Here is a 23782-nt window from a genome sequence, read left to right on the forward strand (position 1 = left end):
CGTTCCCAGCCACCCCAGCCTGACGCCTGGGGAGCGCTCAGCGAATCTCAGAGCCGGGGTTCGAGGGGCAGCTGCCAGGCGTCCTCTGCCCCCACCTTCGCGGGCGCTCGGGCCCCGGGATTGACACCTGCAGGACGCCTCCAATCCCCGCAGGGCGCCACTCCCGCCGCGCCCCCGGCGTCTGGGAATAAGAAGTGAGCACAGGGCGACAGGGGCTCCAGCTCGCCTCTGGGACCGTGCGCTGCGGGCTTTGCGCGCAGGGCACCGGCGACGGTGGGGCCATGGAGGCGTCACGGGACATCGGCACTTTCGTGGTGTGGGACTACCTGGTGTTCGCCGCGATGCTGCTCATCTCGGCGGTCATCGGCATCTACTACGCCTTCGCGGGGGGCGGCCAGCAGACTTCCAAGGACTTCCTGATGGGCGGCCGCAGTATGACAGCCGTGCCCGTGGCGCTGTCCCTCACCGCCAGCTTCATGTCGGCTGTCACTGTCCTGGGCACCCCCTCCGAGGTGTACCATTTTGGGGCCATATACACCATCTTTGCGTTCACCTACTTCTCTGTGGTGGTCATCAGCGCCGAGGTCTTCCTCCCGGTGTTCTACAAACTGGGGATTACCAGCACCTACGAGGTAAGCGGAGAGGTGAGACCTTCAGGCTACCGGGGGGATTTTCTAGGGGGACAGGCTGTGAACTTATCACCTGGTCAAAATCTCCCCCTGTCCAGGTTCTTTGCAGCCCCTCCACCCTCTTTTGGGGAGAGGAGCCTTACTTATAAAGGTGAAAAAAATGTCGGGACTTACTCTCACAGGTTAAAAAAAGAGGCTTCGAAAGTAAATGGAGTGGATTGGACTAGTTAATGCTAACTGAGGCCCTTTCTACTTTTAACATCTTTGAGTCTGAGCCAAAGGGAAAGATTTTAAAAGTTTTTTATTGGGGAGCGTGCTCTCTGCCAACGGAAGGGGCGGTTGGAATCCACTCAGAGGCTCTGCGGTGTGAAGACCCCATGATCTGTTCCGGTAAAATTACAGCCTAGAAAACTCTAAGAAGGCACTTCTACTCTGTCACACGGGGTCGCTATAAGTGGAAAACGATGGCACCCAACAACAAACAAATGGTTCAAGTCTCAGCTCCTCCCCTTTGAAGTGAATCCCCGTGTTCTAGACCCTCAAGCACCATTTGCTTTCCCAAGATACTTGGTGAAGGATTTGCACTCTTGGCCCCCTCACCCCACACGCCTTCCACGGAGAGCCTGGCACCCAATTGGTTGAGGTGCTGTATCCTTTGTACTTGCCTGAGAGGGCACATGGTACCACTTACTAGCTGCATGATCTTGGCAACTTATTTAACTTCTTGCACCTGTTTCCACATCTCAAAATGGAAATAATACCACCTCCCTCCATCTGGTTGTTGGGAGGATTAAATGAGATGATGCCAGTGTTGTGTTTAGAACAGTGCCTGGCCCAGAGTAAGTGCTGGAGAAATGTTGGCTATAATTATCATTTCTTTTTTCAATAAAATCTTACTGAGTTTTTGGTGAAAATTTACACAGCAAGTTAGGCTCCCATTTGAGAATTTCCACATAAATTGTTCAGCGACCAAACCAAATGCATTGCCATCAAGTTGATTCCGACTCATAGCAGCCCTGTAGGACAGAGTAGAACTGCCCCATAGGGTTTCCAAGGAGCTGCTGGTGGATTCCAACTGCTGACCTTTTAGTTAGCAGCTCCACTCTTAACCACTATGCCACCAGGGCTCCAAAATTAATTATACTTATTGCAATGTGTCAATATTCTCTTTTAATTGTGTTCTGTTTATTCCCTTTCCAGTACTCTAGTTTCCTTGTCCCCTTATCTTCTCATCTTTGCTTTTGGGTAATTGTCGACGTTTTGGTCTCATACTGATAGTTTTTAAGTTGAGCACCAATCTTGCGGGTAATATCCTTTATTTTGTGTGCCACACTGCTATTTTGCTAAAAGGTGATCCCAGGGAATAGACTCAGTTCTAAGTTTAAAGAGTGTCTCCGGGCGATAGTTTCAGGGAGTCCTCTGTTCTCTACTTTTCCATTGGCTGTGACGATTGTGGTGGTGGAATGTTCACATGATCATTAGGGAAATTCGGCTGCAAGCTTCTGACTTCTCTCTTGATGGGAAGATGGACCATTAAGAAAAACTACTATTTTCCCTGTTGCACAAGTCTACTGGTTATAGATTTTCTGAAGTTGTTTGCAGGAAGGGATTTGCAAAGATGGTGAATGTTTGGCTTAGTTTAAAGGGCTGGTGAATAGGAGTGTGTGTGTGTATGTGCATGTGTGTGTGTGTGAGCGGAGAGTATGAGCTTAGGGGAGTGGTGGGCCTCAGTAGTCTCCTTTACCCAGGCACTGACCCTTCTTCCTCCTATGCCACTCCTGAGTCTAGGAACAAACCAGCTAAATTCCCCTCTCTATTTGGCTATTACGCCAGGGCTGGGCACCTCATTCTCAGCAGCCAGCCCTGTCCACAAATTTATGTAGTGTTTGCTGCAGTCCAGAGCCACTGGAAGGTGTTTCTCTAGTAAGGTGGCTCAATTGGTGCTGGGGACAGGGCCCCAGTGGCATGACAAGCATAAGTGACAAACACTGCCTGGTTCTAGTGACATTATCCGGGTGAGGCACCCCCCGGGCAGCATTGCTTTCCACTCACTCTGGTCATTGTGTTTGGAAGAGTTAAGCCCATTGCCTTCAAAATGAGCAGGATGGAATTCCTCTGTTAAACTCTTAGAGATGACAAGCTGGTGCCCCAGGCCAAATTCAGTCCTAAATTGTGTTTTCTTTATTTTTATTTTTTTGGTGGGGGTATATGTGGTGTTTCAACAATGAGGAGGAAAAAACAAAACAAAACAAAAAACCTGTTGCCATTGAGTCAATTCCAACTCATAGCAACCCTGTATGACAGAATAGAAAGGCCCCCCCTAGGGTTTCCAAGGCTGTAATCTTTATGGAAGCTGACTGCCACATCTTCCTCCCATGGAGAGGCTGGTGGATTCAAACCACTGACCTTTCAGTTAGCAGTGAGCACTTAGCCACTACACTGTCAGGGCTCCTTACGATGAGGGGAAGTCAAATAAAATTCCAGATTGTGGAGACTTTTTGAAAACTCAGAAGACTGGCAACTCTGGGGCCACATTTCCTCCTGGGCACAGGTACCGAGTTCACCACCATTGCTCTCACTTCCTGTTAATCTCCACATTGAGGCCTTATTGTGTTTGCGTGGTTACTTTCTTCTGGCAGAGAAATCTTTATCTGCAAGTATGTCTTTATTGAAAATAGGAAAGGGAAAATGGACCAGGGTGAAGGGAGTTCTTGCTTCAAGGAAAATGTGATAACGTATTTCCTAGTTTTATGTCAATATATGACCACCTGGGAAGTATCACTCATGTTTTTACCTGATGGGACCTGCAGGCATTTGAGTTTGTGAGCCCTGACCTGTAGTTAACCAACCCCAAGACAAGGAAATTGTTTGAAGAATCTGGCAAGAAGATTTCAGAACTTACACATGAATGCTGCTCTCATAATCACCGATCCATGCTTCTTCAGGGCTGTAACATTAACTCAACCAGAAACAGATTCCCCACACGTTTCCGGTGGTGCAGCCTAAGTTAGCACAGCTTCCAGCTAAAAACGTAAAAAAAAAAAAAAAAAAAAGCCAATATTTATTGAAAGATTAATACATACTGGGCACTGAGTTGCACACTTTACATATATTACGTGACTCAATAGGCGTCCCCGTCCCTCCCACAAGTGGTTAAGTACTGGGCTACTAAGTGAGAGTTCAAACCTACGGAGAGGTGCCTCCAAGGTCTACAGATCTGCTTCTGAAAGGTCACAGCCACAAAAACTCTATGGAGCAGGTCTACTCTGCACATATGGGGTCCATGAGTTAGAATTGACTTGGCAGCAACTGTTTTTGTTTTTGTTGTTTTTTCAGATGTGACTCAATACTCAAAACAATCCTCATGAGGGAGGTACCATTAGGGTCCAATCTGCAGACAAAGAGACCCAGTCAGTTAAGCTTCATAAAAGAGTATAAGCAATAAAGACACATGCCTAGAGGCTGGGCAGTGGTGCCTACTGGCTGCTTCTGAAGGTTCTCACAGAGCTGCCCAGACCTAGCGCAGAGAGAGTAAGGGAGGAGTACAGGACACAAGGAGTTGTGGGCAAATCGAGTGTGTCCTCAACTAGCGGTTGCCAGGCAATCAAAGATGGAAGTTAGGCAGTGTGCTATAATATATCCCTGCCAACTGGTCATGGCAAAGACTTTCTCATGACATTTTTTTTTTTGTCTTATGCTGAGGGGTGGAGCCATCTCATAGAGAATAAAGTTTTGCTCAAGTACGGAATATCTCCCTACTTACATTTCTTTAACTAAAATTGACTGTAAAAAAACATTTTTTGATATTTATTTTTGTCACTGCCTCTAAAGTGTAGGCCTGATAGGTATTTAGCAACTTCCAGGTCCACAGACTGGCAAGAAGTATAATGCAAGAGACCAGTTTAATTCACTACTTCTTCAGGTTCTTTCTGCATCTGGCTACATCTGTGTATTGGAACTGAGCTACCTAGGCCTTAGTTTTATATTAACAGAAGTATTAGCGTCCTCAAGTCATTCAAAGTTCTGAGAACTGGGAGACATCTTGGTTCACTACAGATACCTACTATTACTTTGTAGCTTTGTCTAGAAGTCCTATAGCTATTTTCTAAGCTTACTGCTCAGTGCCTTTGGGCTTCTGGGAGGACTCCGGGTATTTCTTCAGCATCCCAGTAACTAGCACTGAGATAAAAAAAAAAAAAAAAAAAAACATACCGAACCCTTTGCAGTTGAGTTGGTTCCGACTCATAGCGGCCCTACAGGACAGAGTAGAACTGCCCCATAGGGTTTCCAAGGAGCGCCTGGTGGATTCGAGCTGCCGACACTTAGGTTACCAGATGTAGTTCTTAACCACTATGCCACGAGTGCTTCCACCAGAGATAGTGACAGACTTTTTGGTTCTTTCTTGAGTTGGTTTTGTCTGAGTTTAAATCCATAGGTTTGACTGCATCTAGCTGATTATGAAAAAAAAAAAATAATACACACACATATATATCTCTCAAGATATTTGGTTCAACTTGCTACATTTTTACCTCTGTCACATTTTACTCTTTTCTTTAGTCTTCAGCAATTTGGAGACAGCTACCTAAAAAGACAAAGATGGCTCTGTCCATTCATATCCCTTTGTGTGTAAGAAGAGTTGCACTAAAACAACTCTGAGGAAATAATACTCCTGTTTACAGGCTCCAGACACTCCTCCAGTCTTCTAAAAATCCGTCTGAAATCCTGGGAATGATTTTGATACATGTAATTCACCGAGATTCATGTTCTGAAGGCTTGTGGATTTGAATACCACTGGCTTATTAATGTTTTACTTTTGAATTAATAGTTTGTATCATTTATGCAGCCATTTATATCATTTGTTAGTCTCCAAAGCCTTGCAAAGTAAGAGGGCAAAGGGTTATTACTGTATTACTGTCACCATTATTTTAAAGATGAGGAATCTGAGATTTGGACAGTGACTGTTCCAAGCTCCTGGAGTCAGATGTGGGCCTGGAACAAGGGCTGGACACTTCTCCTGATGCACTACACTGAGCTTTATGTTTTTTCACTCACTGGTTATTTGTGGAGGTTCTACTATGTGCCAATCCATATCTTAGACTGTGGGACCAGTTTGTTTATTCATTTGCAATAATGTAATAGTTACATGCACAGATTTTGGCATCAAATGTCCAGGATTTGTAAAGTGGCTCTAACAATTATCAGATTGCATCCTTGGTGTTCCCTCTGAGCCCCAGTGTCCCCATTTCTAATATGGGAATATACATAGTATCTGTAACATAAAGGGTGACTATACATGTGGACCTCACCAGATGGAGAACACAAGAATCAAATCGACTACATCTACGGAAAGAGACAATGGAAAAGCTCAATATCATCAGTCAGAACAAGGCCAGGGGCTGACTGCAGAACAGGCAATTAATTGCTCATATGCAGGTTCAAGTTGAAACTGAAGAAAATTAAAAGAAGTCCATGAGAACCAGAATGTGATCTTGAGTATATCCTAGCTGAATTTAGAGACCATCTCAAGAATAGATTTGATGCATTGAACACTAATGACTGAAGAGCAGATGAGTTATGGAATGACATCAAGGACATCATAAATGAAGAAAGCAAAAGGTCATTAAAAAGACAGGAAAGAAAGAAAAGAACAAAATGAATGTCAGAAGAGAGTCTAAAACTTGCTCTTGAACTTAGAGTAGCTAAAGCGAATGGAAAGCTCACAGACGATTTCAAAGGGCAGCTCGAGAAGACAAAGTAAAGTAGTATAACGGAATGTGCAAAGACCTGGAGTTAAAAAACCGAAAGGGAAGAACACGCTCAGCATTTCTCAAGCTGAAAGAACTGAAGAAAAAAATTCAAGCCTCTAGTTGAAATATTAAAGAATTCCTTGGGAAAAATAATGAACAATTCAGGAAGCATCAAAAGAAGATGGAAGGAATTCAAAGAGTCACCAGACCAAAAAGAATTGGTCAACATCCAACCATTTTAGAAGGTATTATATGATCAAGAACCAAAGATACTGAAGGAAGACGTCTAAGCTATACTGAAGGCATTGGCGAAAAACAAGTCTCGAGGAATTGATGGAATACCAGTTGATACATTTCATCTATGTCAAGAAATTTGGAAGACAGCTACCTGGCCAACTGACTAGAAGAGATCCATATTTGTGCCCATTCCACAAAAAGTTGATCCAACAGAATGCAGAAATTATCGAACAATATCATTAGTATCACCCAAAATGAAAACAAAACAAAAAAACCCACTACTGTTGAGTCAATTTTGACTCATAGTAGCCCCATAGGGTTTCCAAGGCTGTGAATCTCTACCGAAGCAGACTGCCGTATTTTTCTTTTATGGAGCCAGTGGTGGTTTTGAATGGCTAACCTTCAGTTTAGTAGTCAAGCACTTTAAGTGCAGTGCCACCAGGGATCTTTATTAATATCACACGTAGGAAAAATTTTGCTGTAGATAATACAAAAGGGGTTGCAGCAGTACATCAACAGGGAGCTGCCAGAAATTCAAACCAGATTCAGAAGAGGACATGGAATGAAGGATATCATTGCAGATGTCAAATAGGCCTTGGCTGAAAGCAGAGAATACCAGAAAGATGTTTACCTGTGCTTTATTGACTATGCAAGGGCATTCGACTAGGTGAATCATAACAAAATATGAATAACGTTTCAAAGAATGGGAATTCCAGAACACTTAATTGTGCTCACGCGCAACCTGTACATAGACCAAGAGGCAGTTCTTTGAACAGAACAATAGGATACCACTTGGGTTAAAATGAGGAAGGTTGTGTATCAGAATTGTATCCTTTCGCCCAATTTTATTCAGTCTGTATGCTGAGCAAATAATCTCAGAAACTGGACTATATGAAGAAGAACAGGGCATCAGGATTGGAGGAACTCATTAACAACCTTTGATACGCAGATGAACACAGCCTTGCTTCCTGACACAACTCTGTTTGCTGAAAGCAAAGAGGACTTGAAGCACTTACTGATGAAGATCACAGACTACAGCCTTCAGTATGAATTACACCTCAAGATAAAGAAAACAAAAATCCTCACAACTGGCTCAATAAGCTATGTCATGATAAATGGAGAAGAGATTGAAATTGTCAAGGATTTCATTTTACTTGGATCCACAATCAACACCCATGGAAGCAGCAGTTGAGAAAGCAAAATATGTATTGCATTGGGCAAATCTGCTGCAAAAGATCTCTTTGAAGTGTTAGAAAGCAAAGACGTTACTTTGGAGACTAAGGTGCACCTGACCCAAACTGTGGTATTTTCAATCGCCTCATATGCATGGGAAACCTGGACAATGAATAAGGAAGACCGAAGAAGAATGGATGCCTTTGAATTACGGTGTTGATGAGGAATATTGAATATACCATGGACTGCCAGAAGAATGAACAAGTCTGTTTTGGATGGAGTAAAGCCAGAGTACTCCTTGTAAGCGAGGATGGGATGGACATGTTATCAGGAGTGTCCAATCCCTGGAGAAGGACATCATGCTTGGTGAAGTAGAGGGTCAGTGAAAAAGAGGAAGATTATAGACGAGATGAATTGGCACAGCAAGGATTGTGAGGATGGCACCAGACTGGGCAGGTGTTTTGTTCTGTTGTACATAGGGGTCACCATGAGTTGGAACTGACTGAACATCAATCACCTAACAACAACCTCAAAGAGGTGTTGTAAGGACAATGCACAGAGCAAGTACTTTGTAAATGTTCATTGAAGTTATGGGGCAGAAATATTGATTTTTTCCCCCTCTGGTTATTACCTAATGTCAGTTTTTCCTTCCTCTTGTTCCTGATATATAAAAAGAGTATTGCCAGCCTTAAACTTCTCTCTACATGTACTAATAATATTCAAGTCTTGTACCCCACATTCCTTCCAGGTCTGCAATTCTATGACTCTAACCCAATAATAGATTATGACATATTATGTAATATAGGAGATCAAACAAAACAAAATACCAAGTTAATTGCCATTGAGTCAATTCTAACTCATGGTGACCCCATGTGTGTCAGAGCAGAAATGTGCTCCATAGAGTTTTCAATGCCAGATTTTTTTTTTTTAGACGTAGATCACCAGGCCTTTCTTCTGAGGTATCTCTGGGTGGACTCAAACCGTTAACCAACCATTCAGTTATTCTGGTTAGCAGCAAGGGCATTAACAATTTGTACCATCCAGGGACTAATATAGGAGAGAAGCAGACTGTATTATAAGATGTAGCAGATTTCGAGAGAAGGAGGAATCAGCTGAGTCATTAGTTCTGAACGGAAACTGACTTGGACTGATTTAAATTAAAAAAAGAAAAACATTGGAAGGAGGTGGGGGTAGCTCATAAAACAGAGGGAAAACCTGAACAACCGGCCTTGGAGAGGACAGAAGTCAGAGCGGCCTCTTCTGGACACCTTGTTGGGATCAGTTGACTCCCATCGTTTTGTGTCTTTGTGCCTTGATTCTAAAGTTTCAGATACCCACTGGGAAAAAGCTGATTGACTGAGCTTGGATTAGGTGACTACCCCTTGGTAGGAAGAGCTAGAGCACCTTGATTGACAGTTTCATTACAATTGCCAGCAATGGCAAAGGGAATCAACGGAAATGTAAGGAGTATTTAATAAGGAAAGGGGAGAAAAACAGATTGCTTGCTCTAAAAGTACAGAATATAATTCTATGTATATAACATTCTGGAAGACTCGAAACTATAGGGATGAGAAACAGATCAGTGATTGTTTAGGGGTTTAGGGTTGCGGGAGAGGTTTCACCATAAAGGGGAAGTTTTCCAGGATGATGAAACTGTTCTATATCTTGATTGTGACAGGGATTACACAAATCTATGAGTGTTGGAAACCCTGGTGGTGTAGTGGTTAACAGCTATGGCTGCTAACCAAAAGGTCAGCAGTTCAAATCCAACAGGTGCTCCTTGGAAACCCTATGGGGCAGCACTACTCTGTTCTATAGAGTTGCTATGAGTCGGAATCGACTCGACAGCAATGGGTTTTTTGTTTGTTTGTTGGTTTTACATGAGTGTTAAAAAACCTTTGAAGTGTACTGTAAAACAAAAGAATCAGTTTTACTGTATTGAAAAAATAAAAATATAGAATACAAATCCATTATAAAGCTGCTTTAAATTTCTAATGCCTTTACTTCTTAAGGTCCCTGCCACAAACGGTTTGTACCCGACTACTAACCTAAAGGTTGGTGGTTCGAACTCGACCATTGACATCACGGAAGAAAGGCCTGGAAATCTGCTTCTGTAAAGATCACAGCCAAGAAGACCCTAAGGAGCAGCTTTCCTGTAACACATGGGGTCGCCATGAGTCAGAATTGGCTTCATGGCAATAGGTTTAGCTTTGATTTTACTTCTTAAGTCATCGATTATTAAAAAAAAGCATACAGAGGTTACACTTATTAACCGTTTTTTTCTTCTTTGAAAACAGTATCTAGAACTTCGATTCAACAAGTACGTTCGTCTATGTGGAACAATTCTCTTCATTGTCCAAACAGTAAGTAGCTCTCCATTAATTTATCTTCTGTCATCGAAAATATTTTTAACCATGGCACCTGGGCTAAGCTTACTTGGTAAACACATGAAAGACAAAAAAGAGATGTTGAAAATATGAGGAAGCAAAAAAGAAAAGATACTTTTTAACCACATAGCCTCAAGATGGTTCAATAATATTCAACACACGCTTCACTTCTGGGAAAAACAGAATGGCTTAAGTGAAGCTGAAATGTTATATTGATCAAGCAACAGATACGTTGCTTTAGGAAAATGTTTTTCCTTTATCCCGCCAAAGTGACAGTAGGGCCTTACTGAGATAACACGATATCCAAGGGAACTGCAGTAACCGATATTAGGAATTCTTAAAAAGGGTAAACAATTTGTTGCATGGGATTTTTGAAACCAGCTGAGTAATACGTGGAGTCCTGGTGGTGCAGTGGTCAAGAACTTGGCTGCTAACCAAAAGGTCAGCAGTTCGAATCCACCAGCCGCTCCTTGGAAACCCTATAAAGCAGTTCTACTCTGTCTTATAGGGTCACTATGAGTCAGAATCTACTGGATGGCAATGCGAGTAATACATATGAAATAGGTGTGACATAGGAAAACATTAGGACAGAATTTTCTTTGAAAACATACTTTAAAAATTGCTCTTTTAAAAATTGAACCACTAAAACCAGACCCAATTGAAGCTGACGCTTAGAACGTAAAGCAGCAGAATCATGAGCGCAGGAGGAGTTTTCAAAGCCAAGTACGAAACCCAGAATTTAAAAAATATGCAAGTATAGGTTTACTGACTGACATGAATGGCAATCAAGGATTTGCCAAGAGGTTGATGAGAGAGAATGCTTCCCACCCTTCGTCCAGGCTGCTGGAGTCTCATTGTGGTCTTTGTCATATCCTATCTATCTACCAATCGATCAATTGATGGATCTATTTTCTTGGCAGTTGAGCACTTTAGGGCTGGGTCTGGTAATGGAGATTGAAGAAGGAATTTTCTTTCTCATCCCTAATTACAATTCTATTTCTCCAGTCAAAAGCTACCTGAAGACTTGCTACCTGGAGACAAAGCACCCTTATACATTATTTGACTTGACTCTATTTTATATCTTCGTAGATTCCATAACTTACTTTGTATCAGTACTTAATGAATGCAGTCCAGAAGGAAGGAGCCCTTTACAGACTGGCAGAGAATTTGGCACAGAGCTGAGGCTGAAGCTTGAATTTGCCAACTCTTCAGACCCTCTCTGATCTTTATTAGAAATGAGAGAGTAGGGACAAATATTCAGACCCTCTCTGATCTTTATTAGAAATGAGAGAGTAGGGACAAATATTAGGAAGCGGTTTATGGGCATGTTCAAACCTTCAATTCGGACAACATAATGGCTGTGGAAAGCTAGTTTATTCTTGCAAAAAGAGGGGCACTTTAGCACTTCCCTTTAAAGGACTTCTTTCCTTCCATAGATCTACCCACATAATATAATCAAACATTCAAATAGCATGTAATATGCTTTTTGTGGAATAATCATAGAATTGCCTTCTATGTGATGTATTTGAAAAATCAAATGAAATGAAAATGATATTCTGAGAAAAAGACCTGTTTATCTTGTTCACTCTTGTACCTCAAATTAATAAATATTTGTAAATTGTACAAGTAAAAATAATAAATAATATACAAAAACATGGAATACACTTACTGTGGCTTTTGGATTTTTTTTTTAAGTGCAAATTTGCACTTTTGCCTAATAACGGGCTTGTAAACTTTTAAAGGAGCCCTGGTGGTGTAATGGAAACCCTGGTGGCATAATGGTTAAGAGCTACAGCTGCTAACCAAAAGGTCAACCGTTTGAATCTACCAGGTGCTCCTTAGAAACTCTATGGGGCAGTTCTACTCTGGTATGCAGTGGTTAAGAGCTTGGCTGCTAACTTTTAAAATTTTACTGTTTTCCCAAATAATTATGCAGCGATTAGCAATCTTTTGATGACATATAATTGAGGGAACCCCCTTTAAAATTATAGAATTATTATTTTTCTAATTGTTTTAGATCTAGGAAAATTGGTCTAAGCTTGAGTTGGTGGATCAGTAGTCGTTTGTACCAAGCACCACATTAAAAATCCAAATTTTTACACCAAATTGGGCAGTGGTCAAACCTATGACCATGCCACAAACAGCAATGGAGAATCAACGTGATTTAAATAGCATTTCTCAAGTTATAAACACATTATAATAAGTATATTGAAAACTTAGTTTTAATTCGTAATTGAATTTATAGAAACAATTTCTCAATATTTTATTGCAGTAATTGATATTGTTTATATGACTTTTTTTCCCCTCTAGATTCTGTATACTGGAATTGTTATTTATGCTCCTGCCCTGGCTCTGAATCAAGGTACATTTTGAAGTTGCCAGTTATGTAGCTCACATTTTGGGGTTCAATTTTAATTCATCTTATTCTGTCTTTGGGGAGATGCGTAGGGGAGGAACGCTTCCAGTACCCTGCATGAGCTTTATGAATGGCTGGAGTGAATCCAGTGTCTACTGAGCTCCTTTGGATTCCTGGGTCAATAGCTCCAAAAGGTCTACAGATTAGTAGAAGGGCAGACTTCACTGGGCAGTGATTCTCTGGGAGGTGCCAACCAGCCATTCTCCATTCCTTCAGAATGAGCAACCTTACAGTCTAAAGCAAAAACGACTCTTTCCTAGAGAGCCCAGATAAGTAAAGCATTACTGAAAAAGAAGAACAAAGTGGGAGGACTTACTTTACCTGATTTTAGAACCTATTATACTGCCACAGGAGTCAAAACAGCCTCATACTGGTACAACAACAGATACATAGACCAATGGAACAGAATTGAGAGTCCAGACATAAATCCATCCACATAGGAGCAGCTGTTATTTGACAAAGGCCCCAAAACAGTTAAATGGGGGAAAAGACAGTCTTTTTAACAAATGGTGCTGGCATAACTGGATATCCATCTGCAAAAAAAATGAAACAATACCCATACCTCATTCCATGCACAAAAATGAGCTCAAAGTGGATCAAAGACCTAAATATAAAATCTAAAACGATAAAGATCATGGAAGAAAAAACAGGGACAATGTTAGGAGCCCTAATACATGGCATAAACAGTATATAAAACATTACTAACAATGCAGAAGAAAAGCTAGATAACTGGGAGCTCCTAAAAATCAAACACCTATGCTCATCCAAAGACTTCACCAAAAGAGTAAGAAGATTACCTATAGACTGGGAAAAAGTTTTTAGCTATGACATTTCTGATCAGCACCTAATCTCTGAAATCTACATGATGCTGCAAAAACTCAACTGCAAAAAGGCAAATAACCCAATTAAAAAATGGGCAAAAGATATGAACAGACACTTCACTAAAGAAGACATTCAGGCAGCTAACAAATACATGAGGAAATGCTCACAATCAGTAGCCATTAGAGAAATGCAAATCAAACCACTGTGAGATTTCATCTCACTCCAACGAGGTTGGCATTAATTCAAAAAACACAAAACAATGAATGTTGGAGAGGCTGTGGAGAGATTGGAACACTTCTGCACTGCTGGTGAGAATGTAAAATGGTACAACCATTTTGGAAATCAATTTGGCGCTCCTTAAAAAGCTAGAAATAGAACTACCATACATTCCAGCAATCCCACTCCTTGGAATATATCCTAGAGAAATAAGAGCCTTTACACGAACAGGTATATGCATACCCATGTTCATTGTAGGACTGTTTACAATAGCAAAAAGATGGAAGCAACCAAGGTGCCCATAAACAGATGAATGGATAAATAAATTATGGTATATTGACACAATAGAATACTACACATTGATAAAGAACAGTGATGAATCTGTGAAACATTTCATAACATGGAGGAATCTGGAAGGCACTGTGTTGAGTGAAATTAGTAGGATGAAAAAGGACAAATATTGTATAAGACCACTGTTATAAGAACTTGAGAAATAGTTTAAACAGAGAAGAAAATATTCTTTGATGGTTACAAGAGGGGGGAGACGGGTATCCACTAATTAGATAGAAGATAAGAACTACTTTAGGTGACGGGAAAGACAACACACAATACAGGAGAGGTCAGCACAACTGGACTAAACCAAAAACAAAGAAGTTTCTGGAGCAAACTGAATGCTTTGAAGGCCAGTGTAGCAGGGGTGGGAGATTGAGGACCATGGTTTCAGGGGACATCTAAGTCTATTAAGAAAACATTCTGCATCCCACCTTGGAGAGAGGCTTCTGGGGTCTTAAACGCTAGCAAGTGGCCATCGAAGATGCGTCAGTTGGTCTCAACCTGCCTGGATCAAAGGAGAATGAAGAACACCAAGGGCACAAGGTAATTGTGAGCCCAAGAGACAAAAAGGGCCACATAAACCAGAGACTACATCAGCCTAAGACCAGAAGAACTAGTTGGTGTCCAGCTACAACCAATGACTACCCTGACAGGGACCATAACAGAGAACCCCTGAGGGAGCAGGAGAGCAGTGGGATGCAGACCCCAAATTCTCATAAAAGACCAGACTTAATGGGCTGACTGAGACTAGAAGGACCCCGGTGGTCATGGCCGCCAGACCTTCTGTTGGCCCAGGACAGGAACCATTCCTAAAGCCAATTCTTCAGACACGGATTGGACTGGACAATGGGTTGGAGAGGGATGCTGGTGAGGAGTGAGCTTCTTGGATCAGGTGGACACTTGAGACTATGTTGGCATCTCCTGCCTAGAGGGGAGATGAGAGGGTGGAGGGGGTTAGAAGCTGGTGGAATGGACACGAAAAGAGAGAGTGGAGGGAGGGAGTGGGCTGTCTCATTAGGGGGAGAGCAATTGGGAGTATGTAGCAAGATGTATATAAGTTTTTGTGTGAGAAACTGACTTGATTTGTAAACTTCCACTTAAAGCACAATAAAAAAATAATAAAAAAAAAAGCCTGACCCTTTCCTCCTTTATGGCTATAACATAGTGTCCATCTCCAAGAGGCTTTTGTGGATTTCTGCTCTGGTCCACTGGAAAATCTGGCATAGAGAGAAGATTTTCTTCTCCCCATTGCTAACATCATCCAAAATGGAAGACGGAGAGAGACCACAAGTGAGAGAAGCAGAGAGCCAGTGAGAGAGCCACTTGATTTGAAATACTCTCTAGAATGGGCTAGATAAAATCAGTGAAACCAGGACAGTTTAGAGAGACAAAGTTAAGTCTGGCCTTAGAGCCTCAAAAGGCTTTCAGAAGACGCTTTATCCTTTGAATTCCTATCAGTCAGAGTGAGTTTCTTTTCAAAACTTCCTTGTATCATTATTTTCCTTGTATCCATGGACAAAAGGACTCTGTGATGGGAAGAATGTGGTGCAATTCCTTGAGCTAATAAAATATGGAGAAGAACTGCTAACTCCACATGCTAATTTCTTGATTTCATAATAGATATGACAGTATAAAGTACAACAGTATCATTATAAAGAGGAGCTCTGCTTTTTCTCTGTGCTCTTGAATTCTGAATGCCAATCATGTTCAATGTCAATATTACCAACATCATAAATGGATCATTTTGTATGTCAAGAACTGAGTCATAAACTTCATAGGTTACCTATTGGCTTTTAAGTGTAATTAAAGATAGTGGCTTTAGGTTTTAAAGTGCAATTCTGGGAAAAATCAGAGCACTGACTTAAATCTGTGAAGAAATCAGGGACTCTGTTCTTATCAGCCTTGCTCCACTCCCTCAGAGAAACTTAGGGCCTGCAGAACTGCATTTTTTTTTTTTTAAATAACTTTTATTAAGCTTCAAGTGAACGTTTACAAATCCAATCAGTCTGTCACATATAAGTTTACATACATCTCACTCCCTACTCCCACTTGCTCTCCCCCTCTTGAGTCAGCCCTTTCAGTCTCTCCTTTCTTGACAATTTTGCCGGCTTCCCTCTCTCTCTATCCTCCCATCCCCACTCCAGACAAGAGTTGCCAACACAATCTCAAGTGTCCACCTGATATAATTAGCTCACTCTTCATCAGCGTCTCTCTCCCACCCGCTGACCAGTCCCTTTCATTTCTGATGAGTTGTCTTTGGGGATGGTTCCTGTCCTGCGTCAACTGAAGGTCTGGGGAGCATGGCCGCCGGGATTCCTCCAGTCTCAGTCAGACCATTAAGTTTGGTCTTTTTATGAGAATTTGGGGTCTGCATCCCACTGATCTCCTGCTCCCTCAGGGGTCCTCTGCTGTGCTCCCTGTCAGGGCAGTCATCGATTGTGGCCGGGCACCAACTAGTTCCTCTGGTCTCAGGATGATGTAGGTCTCTGGTTCATGTGGCCCTTTCTGTCTCTTGGGCTCTTAGTTGTCGTGTGGCCTTGGTGTTCTTCATTTTCCTTTGCTCCAGGTGGGTTGAGACCAATTGCTGCATCTTAGATGGCCGCTTGTTAGCATTTAAGACCCCAGACGCCACATTTCAAAGTGGGATGCAGAATGATTTCATAATAGAATTATTTTGCCAATTGACTTAGAAGTCCCCTCAAACCATGTTCCCCAGACCCCCGCAGTTGCTCCGCTGACCTTTGAAGCATTCATTTTATCCCGGAAACTTCTTTGCTTTTGGTCCAGTCCAATTGAGCTGACCTTCCATGTATTGAGTATTGTCTTTCCCTTCACCTAAAGCAGTTCTTATCTACTGATTAATCAATAAAAAACCCTCTCCCACCCTCCCTCCCTCCCCCCCTCGTAACCACAAAAGTATGTGTTCTTCTCAGGTTTACTATTTCTCAAGATCTTATAATAGTGGTCTTATATAATATTTGTCCTTTTGCCTCTGACTAATTTCGCTCAGCATAATGCCTTCCAGGTTCCTCCATGTTATGAAATGTTTCACAGATTCGTCACTGTTCTTTATCGATGCGTGGTATTCCATTGTGTGAATATACCACAATTTATTTACCCATTCATCCGTTGATGGACACCTTGGTTGCTTCCAACTTTTTGCTATTGTAAACAGAGCTGCAATAAACATGGGTGTGCATGTATCTGTTTGTATGAAGGCTCTTGTATCTCTAGGGTATATTCCTAGGAGTGGGATTTCTGGGTTGTATGGTAGTTCTATTTCTAACTGTTTAAGATAACGCCAGATAGATTTCCAAAGTGGTTGTACCATTTTACATTCCCACCAGCAGTGTATGAGAGTTCCAATCTCTCCGCAGCCTCTCCAACATTTATTATTTTGTGTTTTTTGGATTAATACCAGCCTTGCTGGTGTGAGATGGAATCTCATCGTAGCTTTAATTTGCATTTCTCTAATGGCTAATGATTGAGAGCATTTTCTCATGTATCTGTTGGCTGCCTGAATATCTTCTGTAGTGAAATGTGTGTTCATATCCTTTGCCCACTTCTTGATTGGGTTGTTTGTCTTTTTGTGGTTGAGTTTTGACAGAATCATATAGATTTTAGAGATCAGGTGCTGGTCGGAGATGTCATAGCTGAAAATTCTTTCCCAGTCTGTAGGTGGTCTTTTTACTCTTTTGGAGAAGTCTTTAGATGAGCATAGGTGTTTGATTTTTAGGAGTTCCCAGTTATCGGGTTTCTCTTCATCATTTTTGGTAATGTTTTGTATTCTGTTTATACCTTGTATTAGGGCTCCTAGGGTTGTCCCAATTTTTTCTTCCATGATCTTTATCGTTTTAGTCTTTATGTTTAGGTCTTTGATCCACTTGGAGTTAGTTTTTGTGCATGGTGTGAGGTATGGGTCCTGTTTCATTTTTTTGCAAAGGGATATCCAGTTATGCCAGCACCATTTGTTAAAAAGGCTATCTTTTCCCCAGTTAATTGACACTGGGCCTTTGTCAAATATCAGCTGCTCATACGTGGATGGATCTATGTCTGGGTTCTCAATTCTGTTCCATTGGTCTATGTGTCTGTTGTTGTACCAATACCAGGCTGTTTTGACTACTGTGGCTGTATAATAGGTTCTGAAGTCAGGTAAGGTGAGGCCTCCCACTTTCTTCTTATTTTTCAGTAGTGCTTTGCTTATCCGGGGGTTCTTTCCCTTCCATATGAAATTGGTGATTTGTTTCTCTATCCCCTTAAAATATGACATTGGAATTTGGATAGGAAGTGCGTTAAATGTGTAGATGGCTTTTGGTAGAATAGACATTTTTACTATGTTAAGTCTTCCTATCCATCAGCAGGGTATGTTTTTCCACTTAAGTATGTCCTTTTGAATTTCTTGTAGTAGAGCTTTGTAGTTTTCTTTATATAGGTCTTTTACATCCTTGGTAAGATTTATTCCTAAGTATCTTATCTTCTTGGGGGCTACTGTGAATGGTATTGATTTGGTTATTTCCTCTTTGGTGTTCTTTTTGTTGATGTAGAGGAATCCAAGTGATTTTTGTATGTTTATTTTATAACCTGAGACTCTGCCAAACTCTTCTATTAGTTTCAGTAGTTTTCTGGAGGATTCCTTAGGGTTTTCTGTGTATATAATCATGTCATCTGCAAATAGTGATAACTTTACTTCTTCCTTTCCAATCCGGATACCTTTTATTTCTTTGTCTAGCCTAATTGCCCTGGCTAGGACTTCAAGTACGATGTCGAATAAGAGCGGTGATAAAGGGCATCCTTGTCTGGTTCCCGTTCTCAAGGGAAATGCTTTCAGGTTCTCTCCATTTAGAGTGATACTGGCTGTTGGCTTTGCATAGATGCCCTTTATTATGTTGAGGAATTTTCCTTCAATTCCTATTTTGGTAAGAGTTTGTATCATAAATGGGTGTTGGACTTTGTCAAATGCCTTTTCTGCATCAATTGATAAGATCATGTGGTTTTTGTCTTTTGTTTTATTTATGTGATGGATTACATTAGTGGTTTTTCTGATATTAAACCAACCTTGCATACCTGGTATAAATCCCACTTGATCAGGGTGAATTATTTTTTTGATGTGTTGTTGGATTCTATTGGCTAGAATTTTGTTGAGGATTTTTGCATCAATGTTCATGAGGGATATAGGTCTATAATTTTCTTTTTTTGTAATGTCTTTACCTGGTTTTGGTATCAGGGAGATGGTGGCTTCATAGAATGAGTTGGGTAGTATTCCGTCATTTTCTATGCTTTGGAATACCTTTAGTAGTAGTGGTGTTAACTCTTCTCTGAAAGTTTGGTAGAACTCTGCAGTGAAGCCATCCGGGCCAGGGCTTTTTTTTGTTGGGAGTTTTTTGATTACCGTTTCAATCTCTTTTTTTGTTATGGGTCTATTTAGTTGTTCTACTTCTGAATGTGTTAGTTTAGGTAGGTAGTGTTTTTCCAGGAATTCATCCATTTCTTCTAGGTTTTCAAATTTGTTAGAGTACAATTTTTCGTAGTAATCTGAAATGATTCTTTTAATTTCATTTGGTTCTGTTGTGATGTGGTCCTCCTCATTTCTTATTCAGGTTATTTGTTTCCTTTCCTGTATTTCTCTAGTCAGTCTAGCCAATGGTTTATCAATTTTGTTAATTTTTTCAAAGAACCAGCTTTTGGCTTTGTTAATTCTTTCAATTGTTTTTCTGTTCTCTAATTCATTTAGTTCAGCTCTAATTTTTATTATTTGTTTTCTTCGGGTGCCTGATGGATTCTTTTGTTGCTCACTTTCTATTTGTTCAAGTTGTAGGGACAGTTCTTTGATTTTGGCTCTTTCTTCTTTTTGTATGTGTGCATTTATTGATATAAATTGGCCTCTGAGCACTGCTTTTGCTGTGTCCCAGAGGTTTTGATAGGAAGTATTTTCATTCTCGTTGCTTTCTATGAATTTCCTTATTCCCTCCTTAATGTCTTCTATAACCCAGTCTTTTTTCAGAAGGGTGTTGTTCATTTTCCAAGTATTTGATTTCTTTTCCCTAGTTTTTCTGTTATTGATCTCTAGTTTTATTGCCTTGTGGTCTGAGAAGATGCTGTGTAATATTTCGATGTTTTGGACTCTGCAAAGGTTTGTTTTATGACCTAATATGTGGTCTATTCTAGAGAATGTTCCATGTGCGCTAGAACAAAAAGTATGTTTTGCAGCAGTTGGGTGGAGAGTTCTGTATAAGTCAATGAGGTCAAGTTGGTTGATTGTTGTAATTAGATCTTCCGTGTCTCTGTTGAGCTTCTTACTGGATGTCCTGTCCTTCTCCGAAAGTGGTGTGTTGAAGTCTCCTACTATAATTGTGGAGGTATCTATCTCACTTTTCAATTCTGTTAAAATTTGATTTATGTATCTTGCAGCCCTGTCATTGGGTGCATAAATATTTAATATGGTTATGTCTTCCTGATCAATTGTCCCTTTTATCATTATATAGTGTCCTTCTTTATCCTTTGTGGTGGATTTAAGTCTAAAGTCTATTTTGTCAGAAATGAATATTGCTACTCCTCTTCTTTTTTGCTTATTGTTTGCTTGATATACTTTTTTCCATCCTTTGAGTTTTAGTTTGTTTGTGTCTCTAAGTCTAAGGTGTGTCTCTTGTAGGCAGCATATAGATGGATCGTGTTTCTTTATCCAGTCTGTGACTCTCTGTCTCTTTATTGGTGCATTTAGTCCATTTACATTCAGGGTGATTATAGATAAATAAGTTTTTAGTGCTGTCATTTTGATGCCTTTTTATGTGTGTTGTTGACAATTTCATTTTTCCACATACTTTTTTGTGCTGAGGCGTTTTTCTTAGTAAATTGTGAGATCCTCATTTTCATAGTGCTTGACTTTATGTTAGTTGAGTCGTTACGTTTTTCTTGGCTTTTATCTTGAGTTATGGAGTTGTTATACCTTTTTGTGGTTACCTTATTATTTACCCCTATTTTTCTAAGTAAAAACCTAACTTGTATTGTTCTATATCGCCTTGTATCCCTCTCCATATGGCAGTTCAATGCCTCCTGTATTTAGTCCCTCTTTTCGATTATTGTGATCTTTTACTTATTGACTTCCATGATTCCCTGTTATGTGTATTTTTTTTTTAATTAATCTTAATTTGTTTTTGTGATTTCCCTATTTGAGTTGATATCAGGATGTTCTGTTTTGTGACCTTGTGTTGTGCTGATATCTGATATTATTGGTTCTCTGACCAAACAATATCCTTTAGTATTTGTTGTAGCTTTGGTTTGGTTTTTGCAAATTCTCTAAACTTGTGTTTGTCTGTAAATATCTTAATTTCGCCTTCATATTTCAGAGAGAGTTTTGCTGGATATATGATCCTTGGCTGGCAGTTTTTCTCCTTCAGTGTTCTGTATATGTCGTCCCATTCCCTTCTTGCCTGCATGGTTTCTGCTGAGTAGTCAGAACATATTCTTACTGATTCTCCCTTGAAGGAAACCTTTCTTTTCTCCCTGGCTGCTTTTAAAATTTTCTGTTTATCTTTGGTTTTGGTGAGTTTGATGATAATATGTCTTGGTGTTTTTCTTTTTGGATCAATCTTAAATGGGGTTCGATGAGCATCTTGGATAGATATCCTTTCGTCTTTCATAATGTCAGGGAAGTTTTCTGTCAGGAGTTCTTCAACTATTTTCTCTGTGTTTTCTGTCCCCCCTCCCTGTTCTGGGACTCCAATCACCCGCAGGTTATCCTTCTTGATAGAGTCCCACATAATTCTTAGGGTTTCTTTATTTTTTTTAATTCTTTTATCTGATTTTTTTTCAGCTATGTTGGTGTCGATTCCCTGGTCCTCCAGATGTCCCAGTCTGCATTCTAATTGCTCGAGTCTGCTCCTCTGAGTTCCTAGCGCGTTGTCTAATTCTGTTATTTTATTGTTAATCTTTTGGATTTCTACATGTTGTCTCTCTATGGATTCTTGCAACTTATTAATTTGTCCACTATGTTCTTGAATAATCTTTTTGAGTTCTTCAACAGTTTTATCAGTGTGTTCCTTGGCTTTTTCTGCAGTTATCCTAATTTCATTTGTGATATCATTAAGCATTCTGTAAATTAGTTTTTTATATTCTGTATCTGATAATTCCAAGATTGTATCTTCATTTGGGAAAGATTTTGATTCTTTTGTTTGGGGGGTTGGAGAAGCTGTCACGGTCTGCTTCTTTAAGTGGTTTGATATGGATTGTTGTCTCTGAGCCATCACTGGGAAACTAGTTTTTCCAGAAAATCCGCTAAAAAAAAAATGCAGTCAGATCCCTATCAGAGTTCTCCCTCTGGCTCAGGCTATTCAGATGTTAATGAAGCCGCCTGGGGAGGGTGGGGGAGGGAACAGAGAGATAGGAGAGTAGCACCTCAGAATATAGCCAGAGTTGCTTGTCTTGCTTGGAATGACTATTATATCTGAGAGTCCCGCGGGCGCGTCGCCTATGTGTGCTGGCTGCGTGGAGATTGCCCCCGGGGGGTCTGGCCTGCTGGAGTCACGGTCAGATCCTCCGCTTCCAGTCCCACGCCCCACGCCCAGTGTCAAGGCTCCCCTACTGGGACGGTGCACTCTCGACTCCAAAATCAGTCACTGCCTCCCGGGGACTTCTCGTCCCTCCAGCCGCGTGGCCGTGCCGCCCCCGAGAACCAGTTGGGCCTCCTCCCAGGGTTAGTTCAGATGGGTGGAGCAGGTCCCCGTGCTTGTGCCGTGACCGAGTGTTCTCGCTGGGACGCTGTTCTCCCCGCTCCAATACCAGTCACTGCCTCCCAGGGACTTCTCTTACCGGCTGCGTCCCACGCCGCCCGCGACCTGGCTGGTCCCCTTCCCAGGGTTAGTTCAGGGGGGTGGAGCAACTCTCCGTGTTTATGCCGTACCTGCGTCCAGTCCAAATCCCTGCGGGACGGTTCCCCGGCTCGGACGCTGCTCTTTCTGCTCCAAGACCAGTCACTGCCTCCCGGGGACTTCTCCTACTGGCTGTGTCCCACGCCACCCGTGGAACCGGCTGGTCCCCCTCCCGGGGTTAGTTCAGGGGGGTGGAGCCGCTCTCTGTGCTTGTGCCGTACCTGACTGGTACGCTGGCTCCAGGCTCTGGAAACAATCGCTGCTTCCACGTATTAGTTCGTTCTCCGTCTCTAAATCTGTGTTTGTTGTTCAGGGTTCGTAGATTGTTATGTATGTGATCGATTCACTTGTTTTTCCGTGTCTTTGTTGTAAGAGGGATCCAAGGTAGCGTCTGCCTAGTCCGCCATCTTGGCTCCGCCCCAGAACTGCATTTTGACTACTGAAAAATCAATTGAGTATTTTGCTATGACCAAGGAAGTAGGCTCAAGCATGGACACAGCACTGGGCGTGTAATACATGCTCAATAAAAACTTGTTTAACCAAATTGGAACTTAACATTCTCTAAATCTAATCTCTCCATAACTTTTTTTTTTATTATGGAAAACTTGAAACATATGCAAAAATAGAGAGAATAGTGTATTGAACCCTGTTGTACCCATCAGTTTATATGAACAATCTTCAATTCACGGCTGGTTTTGGTTCCTTATTTTGCCCACTAGGTTATTTTGCTGAAAATCTGCAATATTGTATCATTTCATCTATATTTCCATATATCTTTAAAAAATAAAGACTTATTTTTAAACATAATTATAATACCATTATCATACCTAAAATATTAACAATAATTTCTTAGTATCATCAATATCAAGTCAGTGTTCAAATTTCCCCCCTTTTTTTTTAGTGTTTGTTAGAATCAGGATCCAAATAAGTTCATGTATTGCAATTAGTTGGTATGTCT

General features: G+C 41.0%; 1 protein-coding gene across 1 annotated transcript in view; it reads left to right on the forward strand.

Moving 5' to 3' along the window:
* Positions 1 to 281: 281 nt before the first annotated feature.
* Positions 282 to 23782, forward strand: part of SLC5A8 (solute carrier family 5 member 8) — a 57885-nt gene continuing 34384 nt past the window's right edge. Inside the window, exons 1-3 of the mRNA XM_003405291.3 lie at positions 282 to 632; positions 10084 to 10149; positions 12484 to 12535. Coding sequence (XP_003405339.1) covers positions 282 to 632; positions 10084 to 10149; positions 12484 to 12535 — 469 coding nt within the window. The remainder of the gene's footprint in view (positions 633 to 10083; positions 10150 to 12483; positions 12536 to 23782) is intronic.

The sequence above is a fragment of the Loxodonta africana genome, chromosome 4 (assembly GCF_030014295.1).
Source record: "Loxodonta africana isolate mLoxAfr1 chromosome 4, mLoxAfr1.hap2, whole genome shotgun sequence".
In the NCBI taxonomy this organism is placed as follows: Eukaryota; Metazoa; Chordata; class Mammalia; order Proboscidea; family Elephantidae; genus Loxodonta; species Loxodonta africana.